General features: G+C 40.2%; 1 protein-coding gene across 1 annotated transcript in view; it reads right to left on the bottom strand.

Annotated features, from left to right (window-relative positions):
• Nucleotides 1–9,254: 9,254 nt before the first annotated feature.
• ephb4a (eph receptor B4a) overlaps nt 9,255–12,864 on the bottom strand; it is a 43,375-nt gene continuing 39,765 nt past the window's right edge. The window contains exon 17 of the mRNA XM_065963273.1: nt 9,255–12,692. Within this exon, the coding sequence (XP_065819345.1) occupies nt 12,584–12,692 (109 nt within the window). The 3' untranslated portion in view covers nt 9,255–12,583. The remainder of the gene's footprint in view (nt 12,693–12,864) is intronic.

Raw genomic sequence — 12,864 nt, 5'->3', positions numbered from 1 at the left:
GCGTAGAAAAAAATGGAAGGAAATAAAGACAGAGAACATCGATATGGATTTATGAAATCCTGTGGCGAGGATTACTTATCTTCTCAACCATACATGCAAAGACATCCATCTTCTAATCTCCCACATGTATAGCTGCTAAATCCAAGTTTTAAGACCAATACAGAAAAAATGTCATTTGTATTGACATCTACCAACAAGAAACAACCAAAATGTTCCATTTAGATTTAAAAAATGTTCTATGTTCAAATAGAAAGTAAGTCATTGATACGTACTTCCTATTATAAAGTTGGTGGGAATGTTTGCACATACTCTGGAGGTCAAGGAATGAATCTATGGGATTAAATGTTCAGTGAATGAATGGAGGCGCATCAGTAAACAAGAGGCCAGCTCATTGACTGTCTGAGAATCCATTCATGCGTCTGTCTGCTCCTTCATCTTCATCCAGCTGTCGTGGTAACCACACAGGCACTCGTCCTGACGTGGCTGCAGAGGCTCTCAGAAGCAGAGATCATCTGGGATTAAGCTCCGATAATCTCTCTTTAGATTGACCACAGTCACACAGGCATCTGGTGGAGGTCAGGCTTGATCTTCAGTTTACACTACAGCCCCAAGTGTTTCCAGGACACAGCGAGTGTATAATGGCCTGCTCTAGGTGTGGGATTATTGTGATGTGCTGTAGGTGGAAAGGTATATGTTTGTGTGAAGATCTTGTATAACTGTCAGATATCTGGGCAGGAACAGTGGAATTTGTTTTTAGTCAAGGGTTGCATAACTGTGCAAAGATAGATTTAGCCGAGCTGACAGTATAGTAACTCAGAAGTATGGAGCGCACAAACATGATGGAGTCAGGCTATTTTTTGCCACCTTGTACATACTGTACAGCAGTGTGAGGGTGGCAAGCTCAACTCTTTGTCAGAGAGGTGAGTTTGTTGCAGATGAAGGCATTTTTTTTACCACGTGTCGTTCAGGATCTTTTCCCCGGCTTCAGTTTAACTCACCCACGTGCACCGTTATACAATGTTGAATCCAATGGTGCAACCAATGTATGCAATTCAGTGGACAACAGGAGCAAGCAACCAGCCTGCAACACCCCAGACACTTAACATTAAGAACTGCCAGGACAGTGGTCAAAAGCTCTAACTTTTTGAGGGGGCTTCTCTCAGCATTTTCTGTATTCTGTAATGTGTTGTTTCCGTCATTGCATGTGTTTTGGAATTTTGCCTGTGTTTTTTGGGGGGGGGTTTTTGCGTTATTTCTGAATTTTTAGCAAGTTTTTCATAATGTAAATTGTTTGGGCAATTGCAGGTTGATTGTCCTTGTCAGCCATCATATAATTCTCGAGTATCAGGTTTCTCTAACAAGTCTCTAAAGACTGCTGAACCAAAATGCTGCAGCTCCTGTACTAACAAGTCCTAGGAAAACAAACCGTATCTCTCTTTTATAAGCTTCTCATCACTGGCTCCCTGTAAAAACTAAAATAGGATTTAAAAAAAATCCTACTACTCTACAAATATGCAACCTATAGTCTACTTTAAAGTCCAACTAAGTAGTATGGGAGGTAGAGCTTTCAGCTAGTCCACTGTCCTGTGTAATAATAATCTACCAGTCAGGCTGCAGGAGGCAGAAACATTTTTTAGTTTTAAAAGTAGGCTTAAAACGTTCCTTATTTGTTGAAACGTATAGGGAGGGCTGGCTCAGATTTAGACTAGCCCTTAGTTATGTTACGCCTGTCTTTCCCTTTGCCTCGCTATTTGTATGTATTCATGTGTAATTGGTACGGTAGCCTATTTGTTACTAATTACAGTTTATGCATCGTCTGATTGGTTGCTGTGAATTCTGGTTTCCGACTGCCAGCTGCATATGTGATTGAAACAAACTCTGCAATTGTTACTTATTGTCAAATGTATATTATCATTATTATTAGTTAGTTATTCTCTTATTATTAGCAATACTATTATCAGTCTTGATTTTCTGTTGTTGTTTATGTTACTGTCTGTCCATGTAAAGTATCATGAGACGTCTTTTGTTGTGTTTGGGTGCTATTTAAAAAAAATAAAAAGATCTATCGATTGATTTATTGAAGGATGTATCAGATTGATTTGACCATTCCTGGGGATTTGTTTGCAGTGACTGACCGTAAATGTCAGGGACTGAATAACGTTTAGCTTACTTTGAATCCAAAATGAAGATATTTCTTAATTCATAATCTCTGATAGCAAGTCAGGATTTTGTCTGTTCCTTTTACAATGATAACACATCTCTGTTTTTTCAGCTGCTTGATGAAAGAACAACAAATGCTGTTGTTCTTTCTGGATGAACAGTTTCAAATTATTATGATTTTGTGGGGTTCTGAACGTCTTTTTCCCCTTTACGAAGCACACCGTTCTCTCAAGTGTTACTAATGTTTTGTTTTAACCTTCCCCTTGACTGCAACGCCCTCCAGACAATGTCCTGAAATAAGATAAGACTTTGGATTGAGTACAGTTCATTTTAGAATTAATGACCAAAAGTGCACAAAGAATTTTAAATGCTGAAACCTAATTACAGCCCATTCCTCTGAAGGACGACAAAGGAACGCTGATTTCCACACAGCCAACAAATTAAATATTTACATTCTGTATTCTAAAAATAAAGCGAAGGCTGGAGCTACTGACAAATGATGTGCTCTTTGGAGAGAAAATACAGGCAATGTTAAAAACAGGCAATTGTTGAACTCAATAGGGGATTTTAGAATTTAAGTTTACCTAACTGCTTATCTTTTTCCCCTCTTATTATTTTTTTAATAGTCTATAGATCATTATTTATGTATTATTTCTTGTTAGATGGCAGTATCTTTCTTCAGCTATTTTAAAATGGCCTTGAATGTTATTTGTATTTAGTAGGGTTGAACTGGATTGACACATTTTCTCCTGTTGATTTTGTGTGTTTGAAATGTATCGTATTGTCTTCACTCTTGTTTTGTGTTGTGTTTATTATTTCTACAAATCTAGTGAAAACATAAAAGTTTTGAACGCCTCCTCTAACATCCTATCTAAACCCCAACATGTGGTCGGCCAAGTGAAACATGACTTTGCTTTCCTTTCGGATGCTGAGTACTCTCATGACCACCAGGGGGCGGCAGAGCAAAGCACTCGTCTCAAAGTAGTCCAATTAGAGCTGCCGAGAGCGACTCACAAAAAGCAACATTTCAAACAAGTTTAAGGCGTTAAGTAATACATTCCTGTCATGTTTGAATGACACGTTCACGTTTTGTCAGTACTTAAAATGCTGTGGAACACCTGCATGTCACACCGAAGTGAGAGCATTTATTTACATTGGCCTATCCTATGAAATTCATGCAGACCGATTTTTTTCCAGTATTTTACACGATCACTGCTCTTAATGCTTTTTTTTTGCCTTCATATATGTGGAGGCGATGGCGCAGACAGACACTCTCCTGCAGTTTTTCCAAGGCGCACATTGTGAATAAACGAAGCTGTCAATGACCTGCTGCATGCGTGAAACGAGCTTATCGATTCAGACGGCAGACTTTCTGATTGTGAAGTTGATTGGCTGATGTCTCGGGTTACAACAAAATGCTAAGACATACATTCATGCACACACACACACACACACACACACACACACACACACACACACACACACACACACACACACACACAGTCTGCACTGACTGCATCCTGCATCCATGTCTGATCATCTGGGGAGTTCGGTTGTAGCCCATTTCAAGAAATAATCAAGGTAATGGTGAAAAACAATTTTCTATCAGTTAAGAAAAAAAAAACAAAACATGTGACACTTGACTATGTGAACACAAGAGGGCGCTCATGACACAGTGAATAAAGTCAATGCCTGTTTTTGGGGGTTAAATCTTTGACTGGGTCTGTTAGCTTATGTGTTTGAAGGGGTGGGTGTTGGGTGCTGTAGTTGCATAAGCACTTGGTTAAATTGAAGAGTATGCCAAAGATAAATTACAGTTACTTTATTCCTGTAATTTGATTACTGCACACATATAGAGTTTGTAAAAGCTGGTTGTATTGCATCCAGATGCTGCTGAAATCATAACCACATGCTCTCCTTCCTCACATTTCTATGTGGGTTCTTCACATGGTGGACAAAGGTGCAGCGACTCAGAGGGAAACCCACAGACTGTCTCTCTCTTATGCGCGCACACACACGCACACACACACACACACACACACACACACACACACACACACACACACACACACACACACACACACACACACACACACACACACACACACACACACACACACACACACACACACACACACACACACACACACACGATCCTGCCTGCCCTGCAGAATGTCACGTTAACCCAGAAATCTTGTTCGCGGGGTCAGGACTGAACGTGAGTGGTCATGTTTTTATAGTGAATTTCAACAGAAGTGATGGACGTCATTTAGTCAAACAAGGCTGACCAGGTCCACAAATCAGTTTGTGTTGGGGGGGGGGCGGGGGGGGGGGGGGGGTGTAACCTATGGGCTGTTTGGGGAGCTGCATTAATGCAATAAGGTAGCCTACATATTCATTTAAGAGACTACATTTAAGAGCTAAATCCGTTCCCTGTGCAGTCACTTGTGTTCATATAATTGTTTATTTGAGTAAGCACTGTTTACTGCTCATTTACTTGGTAAACATTGATGGAAATTGATCATTTGGATTATCGGTTGCTGATCTTTAATTTGAATGTAGAAAACAGAAGGGGAAATCCAGTTGAGGTAAACAGCTATGACCACAATACAAACATAAAGACCAGACTTCACTATAATCATGACAAACAGAACAAACAGACAAAGCCGGGGGATTTGCTGCAGCACGAACAGAAACCCTTAGATGTTATTTTGAAATGTCTCCAAATCCAGAAAGTTCTTTAGACTTCGTCTCCGAACGTTGTCTGCTGGAAAGAAAATGCTGCTCTGTTTTGAAGTTTGTGAAGAGCTGACTTCTGCTAGAAAGACATTTTTTCAGCTGATGGTACAGATTTATATTGGTTGGGTTCAGAGGTGTGCAGGAGTCAGGTTGAGTTAGCACATGGAGGTGAGGCCTGTGGGAGAGGTTAAGCACCAAGGCAGAGAGTAAACTCATCAATCTGAGTTCAATAAACCCTGTTCAAACGGAAAATCAATCACACTGATCAGAAACATCTTTAGAGATGTTTGCCATTTCTCATCTTTGTATGTGCTTCTTTTGACTTTCAGAGAAATCTGATCGTCCCCCCCCTACGTTTACCTCACCCTTTAGCGTACTAGTCTTCAGATTGAGTTTCAGAATATGGTCTGACTCTCACAAAGAGGATAAGAAGCAGGGCAGGTCACACTTCTTTCATTTCCTCACAGAATGCAACAAGCACATCTCAGCTGGGTGGAAAACAAAAGGGCACTGCGGGGTAGACGAACGGCTGCTGTGTGTGTGCTGAAAGCTGAGACAGAGCAGAGGCCTACAAACACCTTTAGAGGGGCCGTTCACTCATCATGAAGGTGTTCATATTTGCATTCCTTGTCCCACCAACACCGCCGTCCAACACATGATCTGATCTTTGAAGTCTGCTGGAGGAGAGGTGGATACCAGCTGTGACAAAGGGAGTCATAATATGTATTGGAAAACTATTCTGCTTCATGAAAAATCAATTTTTACAAGCAAACTGAGACAAGAAACAGGCTGGACACAAACCTATAACTGTAGTTGGGAGGGGGAAATATATCCCTAATTCAGGATCAACACATAAATTGGAAGTATTTCTTGTGGTGACAGCCTGGAGGAGATAATATGACAATATTTGAATACTCTGCTGCAACAAATGAAAATAATAACACAGAGGGGACATCAGGGGCCGGTAATCTAAAGGTTTACACAAGATTACAGGATTAGATGCATGATGAAAAGAGCAACAGTAAATCCAATCAAACTGTACTGCTACTGAAAGTATAATTAAATGCGTGCAACTTTATTTGACCAGGTGTTTCAGCTAAGAACAAACTCTTATTTACAGCTATGGCCTGGCACGAGATACAGAAAAGTCAACAGATCTGCTGTAGAACAGCGGGGAGTGACAACTTTCCCACTGATCACATTTAATACGAAACAGAGTGGAAGAGCTCTGCTGAGCCGTGTGCCTCCCGCCTCTCTCCACCATCACGCTGCGTACACAGGTGAGGAATAATCTGAGCTGGCTGCCGGGTGGATTTTGCTCAGAAATATTGGGCTATTTCGATAAAATGGTCTGCAAGTCATCTAAGGAAGGAAATCAGTGCTGCTGGAGTGCAGGGGAAAGTGGCACAGGAATGACTATCTCAAATCTGACTCTCTATTTTTGGACTTCTGCTGGTAAGAAAATCACAGTTATACTGCAGATCTAAAAAGAAAACTGAAAGTGAATCAGTCAGTGGTTTCCAATAAGAACTTTTTGCATTCAAGGACAATCCCATATGTTGTCACTGGTTGAGTTGACTATTAAAGGAGGGGTATTGACCATATCCTGAGCTGCTATCATTTCATCTACTGTGGTTGTTAATCATACATATTTACAACTGTTGTGAATCATCTGCTTCTAGTTTGATCAGCAACTACGAAGAAAATGAACAGTAAAAACTCCAGAGGAGTGATCTGGTCATATTTCAAGAGGAAACATTAAAAAGTCAGAGAACAGAGAAGGTTGTGTTAGCTAAAGGAACGTTTTAACGCTAGCAAACACTGTTGTAGTGTATACCAAACACAAACTACAACACTTAAAATATTACAGGAACAACCCAAACAAATAATTTTTTAAATCCAAAGTGGAACATTTGAGTATTTTATTAGCATATTATATAAGACAATCACGATCCATATTGTAACATCAAAATGCCTCACAATGTGCAACTCTTATGGTATAGGGTGTGCCCTCGTAAAATCTATTTATGAAGATTTTTTATTAGCATAGATTGACTTCCAAAAGAAGCCAAAATGTCAGGGAGCAGATGTCCTAGTGGTTTGTTTGCAGCACATGTAAGGAGGATAAAGAAGCGTGCAGTCTGGATTCAAGTCCGACCTTTTGCTCCGTTCCTGCATTTCATTCCCCACTCTCTCCTCAGTTTCCTCCTCTATCCACTGTCCTATTGAATAAAATCAAAGCGCATAAATCTTAAACAAACAAAAAAAAAATTGTCCTGGCTGCTCTGTAATTCCCCACAAGATTGAGTAAGAAAAGCCATCGGTCGTTAAGAGCTGCATGATCAAAGGATCGTTCAAAATTAGGTAGGTGCTGCACACTTAGTGGGAGTCTCTCATAGCCTCACTAAAATTAGCTGTTGTGTAGAGAGAGAAAAAAAAAGGGGGAGCTTGAGTTCAAAGCTCTGCTCATTTGTCATCTCTGCACACCTGGCCCCGCCGCTGCCATTTTAGATGCAGCCTTCTTAAATTCCATCATCAGAAATGTGAGGGCAAGGAAGTCTCAGGTGCTGTTGGACCGTCTGAGAAGCAGTTCAGTTGGAGCATACTGACACCTTACGTCTGTGGAAAGAATATGCACTCATAAGAAGCAGAAGATAATTTGTCCTTGAAAGCCATTTGAGATGTGACTGAATTGCCTAATGCGATTGAAGGATATTTAGTTTTGAAGCTTGACACCAACTAGAAAGTAAGATTCTGGATGTTTTGAGTACATGGCTGTTTTACATTGTTCCTTTCTTTTCTTTTAGTGTCTCTCTGGAGTCCCCTAACTTCTACACAAGCCTCACAGTAAATTGCTGAAGTTCACCTTTAACTCTGCTCATTTGATGCAGGATCACACTCTGATGATTTTCTCTGCTGTTTACTGTTCCAGACAGAGTGAAACCATTTCAGCTTTTCTCTTATCCCAGCTTTCTCTCTCTCTCCCTCCCCCCCCCCCCCTTTTTGCTTGCAAACACACATATACCTGTCCCACTGGTTAACCCCCCACCCACCACTACCATCCATCCAACCACCCACATACACACACATGCACACTCAACAGTTGAATGCACACAGGAATGCGAGGGGAATGACACAATCCACCTAATGCTAAAACCTGGTCGGCCTGGTCTAATGAATGGCCATTCAGACACACACAGACAAAGCTGGGGCTAGATTTGTACTATACACTGGGGTCAGAGGTCACAGAAAGCACTGACAGAAGTAGAAACCAGAGATGAATGCCCTACTCTCTCTTTCAAACTCTGAATCACTGCCACAGAGATTCATACACACCAAAACACGCTGTGGGATTTTAAAAAAGCAGTTACTCATTGTTATTTATCTACACTACTTTGAAACTAGATTAGCGCAGGTCTGTACTTGGAGAGCCCACACACGAGCAGTAGAAGAAGAACAAGAATCATCCAGTAACACAGAGATTATCAAAGTACACTAATCAATGAACCTAAACACTTACTGACACCCTTGCAGCTTTGCCTGGTTATGGTAAGTTTTGGTGATGGCAGGAGAGAGAGGGGAGGAAAAAAAGGTGTGTGAGAGTTTAAGCTTATACTGCGCTATAATCTGCACTCAGCCCGAGGCACAGGAGGAGAAACGAACATCTCTCCATGATTAAAAGGGCTGAGGACCAGGAAGGGAAACATAGGACAGGACAAGCTTCAAGCCCTTGGGGGGGTAAAGGCTCCCTGGAGTAACAGAAGGCAAGAGGAAAAGGCTTCAAGTCAGGAGAGCTTGGAGATGTAGAGGGGATTGAGAGTCATTTCTCAGCCATGCATTCTCCTGTTTCGCTCTCATTATTAAAAAGAGGCGATGGTGTAGATGAGAGGCTTGCAACAAGAGCCACAAAGAAGCTGGAAAAACATACCCCATTAGACTCTGTACTCACACATTTCTCTATGATCACAGACAGTTCTGGCAGGGTATTATCTAACCAAAGATAAAAACAAGAGATCAGAGTAAGATTTATTTACCTCACATCCTTGAGCACAGGAATAAAATCCAACTGAGGATAGAATATGGGTTCACACTAAACCAGAAACAACAGTGTGTTTTTCAAATGGGGAGCTGCTTCGTAATGTTTTTGTTTGGCTGTGAATTTGTTACTGAAGTCACCAGGTTCATTGGGACAATACATCATGTCATTGAACCGGGTAGATTATCTGGAATATCACTTTCAGTAACGTCCGCATTTATTTGTGCAAGCTTTATTGTTCACTAGAGGGGAACATTTTTTGTTCAGACTGGATATCTAGATAAGCATCAGACATTTAAATGAGCTGAAAAGTGACTCCTTCATGGTAAACACTGGTGTGCATCTTTATTATGAGTACTGAATACAGATTAGCCTACACACAGGACAGTAATCAAACCTTACTTTATCTATTCATAATTTCAAACTTGTTTTAGTCAGATCTTCAATATGAAGACCACATTTCCCATAATCCTTCAAGGAATCTCTCAGACTCTTGCGGGACAATACAAGCCGTTTCGCTTTTAAATTTGCATTTTAAAAGATAGAGAATGGATGATTATCCGGTATCACAGATGCTTGGTTCATTTGGTCTTTTTTTTCGACTGAATACACAACCTCAGTGTTGGTGAGCATCAAGCTCACTTGAAGTTATGTAAATCATCACACCACATTTGAATTGTGTGGCTTTGCACTTCAAACATCTTAAAACCGTAGAAAAACAAGCATGAAGAAGTTGTTTAGAATACAAGCACAGAATGCTAAAAAAAACATTTAGAAAATGTGCATTTTGTATTCAACATAGTTTGAGTGTCTTTTAGATGTTTTAGCTTCATTTTCTAAATTCACTGCAGGTATGTGAGCTACAGGGGTAAAATTAAACATGACCTACATGTCAAAAAGGCTGGTATTATCCTCGAAGAGATGCAAGGTCTTTGAGAAATACTTTGACATTTTGAACAAAAGTCTGTTATTCCTCTTCAACAAGCACTTGTAAGTCTAATGTGTGTGTGTGTGTGTGTGTGTGTGTGTGTGTGTGTGTGTGTGTGTGTGTGTGTGTGTGTGTGTGTGTGTGTGTGTGTGTGTGTGTGTCAGCTAATCAAACATCATCTCAGTGCTAATATGAGCATTCCACCCTGAAACCTGTGGATACAACCAACTAAAAGCTAGCCTAATAGCTAGTGGACGTGTATTGTTACCCAGGCTGAATGTTTAAAAACAAACTGTGTAGCTTCAGCAACAAAGGAGAACTTTGCTGACTCCTCCAGTGAAGAAAGCAAATAGCTTACTAAATTAAAATGAAGGGGCTGCTCTGCTAATTAAAAAGCAGCCAAAAAAGTATTATTGCATTCCACTCTGAAACCAATGGATACTAGCTACTGGCTCCGAGCTAGCAACATTAATACACACCCAGCATATGATGAAATAAAACAAGACATTGAGCCTGAAGAGAAACTGCTCTACTAAAATACTGGCTATGAGCTATAGCATGTTAGCGGTGTATTGATTTGCATACAGGATACGGACATATTTAAATGTTTGTTCAGAGCAAAAACATAAACAATTTGCTTACTTAACAACCAGTAGGCCTATCTGATGAAAGGAATTAACACCCAGTGTGAAAAGTAAGGGAGGGCTCACTGCTAATCAAACAGCAGTATTTAGCAATTAAAACAAATGGATTCAACCTTTAGCTTGTAGCTTTATGTTGTTTTCCATGATTTAACATTTTGTGCAGCTTTGGCACTTCAGTATAAATACTTGCTAACTCAACACAGATTAAGGGAAATGGTTAACTTAAGCTGAAGAGAGGCTACTCTGCAGGTCAAACCTCAGAGAAACTGAGGTTAGCGTTCCCTTCTGAAACCATTGGATACTTGCTGACTCACTAGATGTGAGTTGAATATTCATGCTGAATGTTAATTGGAACACTTTGTGTATTATTTCCGCTAAAACAAAGCATTTTATGGACAATACACCCAGCATATGCTCAAACAAAAACAAGAAAGCTGAGTCTAAAAATAGAGAGGAGGAGCTGCTCTACTGAACAACTAGCTTGTTAGCTGTATTTGATTTCCATGCCAAGAGATAGGGCCACAGGTTTCAATGGACTGGGGGAGAGGGGGATTGCTTCAGCCACACCCATCATTAATAACACACCAATGAGAAGTAAGAGATGGCTCATTGCTAATCAAACAGCATTTAGCCATAAAACCAATGGATACTATGGCTGTAAACTCATCTTAAGCTTTAAGCTGTGCACATTTAGGGGAAAAACAAAGCTGTTTTGCAGACGAAGAAACTGAAAATATGTTTTGATCTTTAAAATGTGAAGGAGGTGATGTGCTAGTTTAACAGCAGTTCCCTCTTATTCCATTCAGAAAACAAAGGACAGGCTACTGCTGGCTGCTTAGTAGACTATTAGCTAAGCAGGGTGTCACGAATTAGCTTTGGGGCAAATGCAGGAAAAAACTCTTGCCAACTTTAAAACAGTATCTGTTGATTGGAAACAACAAACTCATCTTCAAAATGTCAAAGTAGGCCTTTAAAGTTCATGAAAATCATCAGACAAAATCACTCGTAAAATATTTCTGCTTTATAAAAATGGCATTTAAGTACACAAAGATCTGAATGGCACTGAAAGATGGAGAATACAGAGCAAGAATTAAAAATGTATCAGTTATATCAAGACAGACAAGTCTGAGGCCAGATAGCATCTTTAGGAAATGTGTACAAAGAAAACCAATTCTACAGTGTTCTCGGGTCTCTGAGTCCACTTGGTCCTTGGTTCAGTCTGACTTTAATGAAACTGAGCTGCCAGCAGACACACAGGCAGTAGAAATAACCAACGTTACTCCAAGAAAAACACATGGAGTTACTAAAGTTTACAATTCACTTTGAAATGACAAAAGTGCTGATATGTTTCAGTGTCTCTTCTCTTCATATACTGTGTGCAGAGCTGGAAGTAGAGAGCCAAAACTGGGGAAGTCTGTTTATGCTGAGGAGCAACACTCTCCAAAGTCTGCCTCACACATCACACCTGAGTAAAGAGGAGGTCGTGTTGAATTCAAATGGTAAAGAAGTGAATTCCAACAGTTAACATGATCACTCTTGACGTGCAGGTGTCTTTGAGTAACATAATCCAGATGGAATGTAATGCAAGACACCCAGGGTGAAAGTAGTTTTCATTCATGATTACAATGTGAACACTGAAATCCTTGGATTGGCACTGGCATTTCTTCTTTCCTTCGTCTGAGTGATTTTTTTTATTGGTACAACAACTAGACAACAGCCAGTAAAATGACATGGTACTAAAGAAATGTTGTAAACGCTGAGTCCTCTTGGTTTACCGCAATAATACGGTTTTACCCTCATGGAAAATATGAAAACATTGACCACAAACTGAAAATCTGTCCTTTTTCTTTACGTCACTTTCTCCCCATGGTCACTGTTGGCGACAGAGACTCGCCTGAGGACTCACTCATCCTGATTGGAAATTTCTCTGTATTCATTGTTTTCTTCTTTTTTTGTTTTGTTTGGTGATTTATAATTTCTGCCAGTCTCTCTTGGAGTCCATGGGTAACAGGAGAGAACCGAGAGTGCTCTCATTACATGGCTGCTCCTGTTTGTTGGTGGCCGTGTCCAGGTTAGCTAGAAGGTCACAGTTGTAGTGCTCTTGTTTCGAAAGGTCATTGTCTGGATGCTGGAGAGAATTTTCCTCTGATGTCCGGCCAAAGTCACTCCCATGTGAAGCAGATCCCTGAACACAAATACAAAAACAAAAGAATTATACAGAAGAACAAAAAAAAAGTAAGATAAAGATCTGATTGAGGTTAAAATTAAATGTAAGTTTTGCCCTCCAGGGTTACATGGTCTTTAATTGAAATAAAAAATACACTTTGGGAAATTGTAAATGACGATTAAATTTGGTC

The sequence above is a fragment of the Labrus bergylta genome, chromosome 14 (assembly GCF_963930695.1).
Source record: "Labrus bergylta chromosome 14, fLabBer1.1, whole genome shotgun sequence".
NCBI classification, from domain to species: domain Eukaryota; kingdom Metazoa; phylum Chordata; class Actinopteri; order Labriformes; family Labridae; genus Labrus; species Labrus bergylta.
Note: the sequence above shows the minus strand (reverse complement) of the source record. Positions and strands in the feature narration are given on the sequence as shown.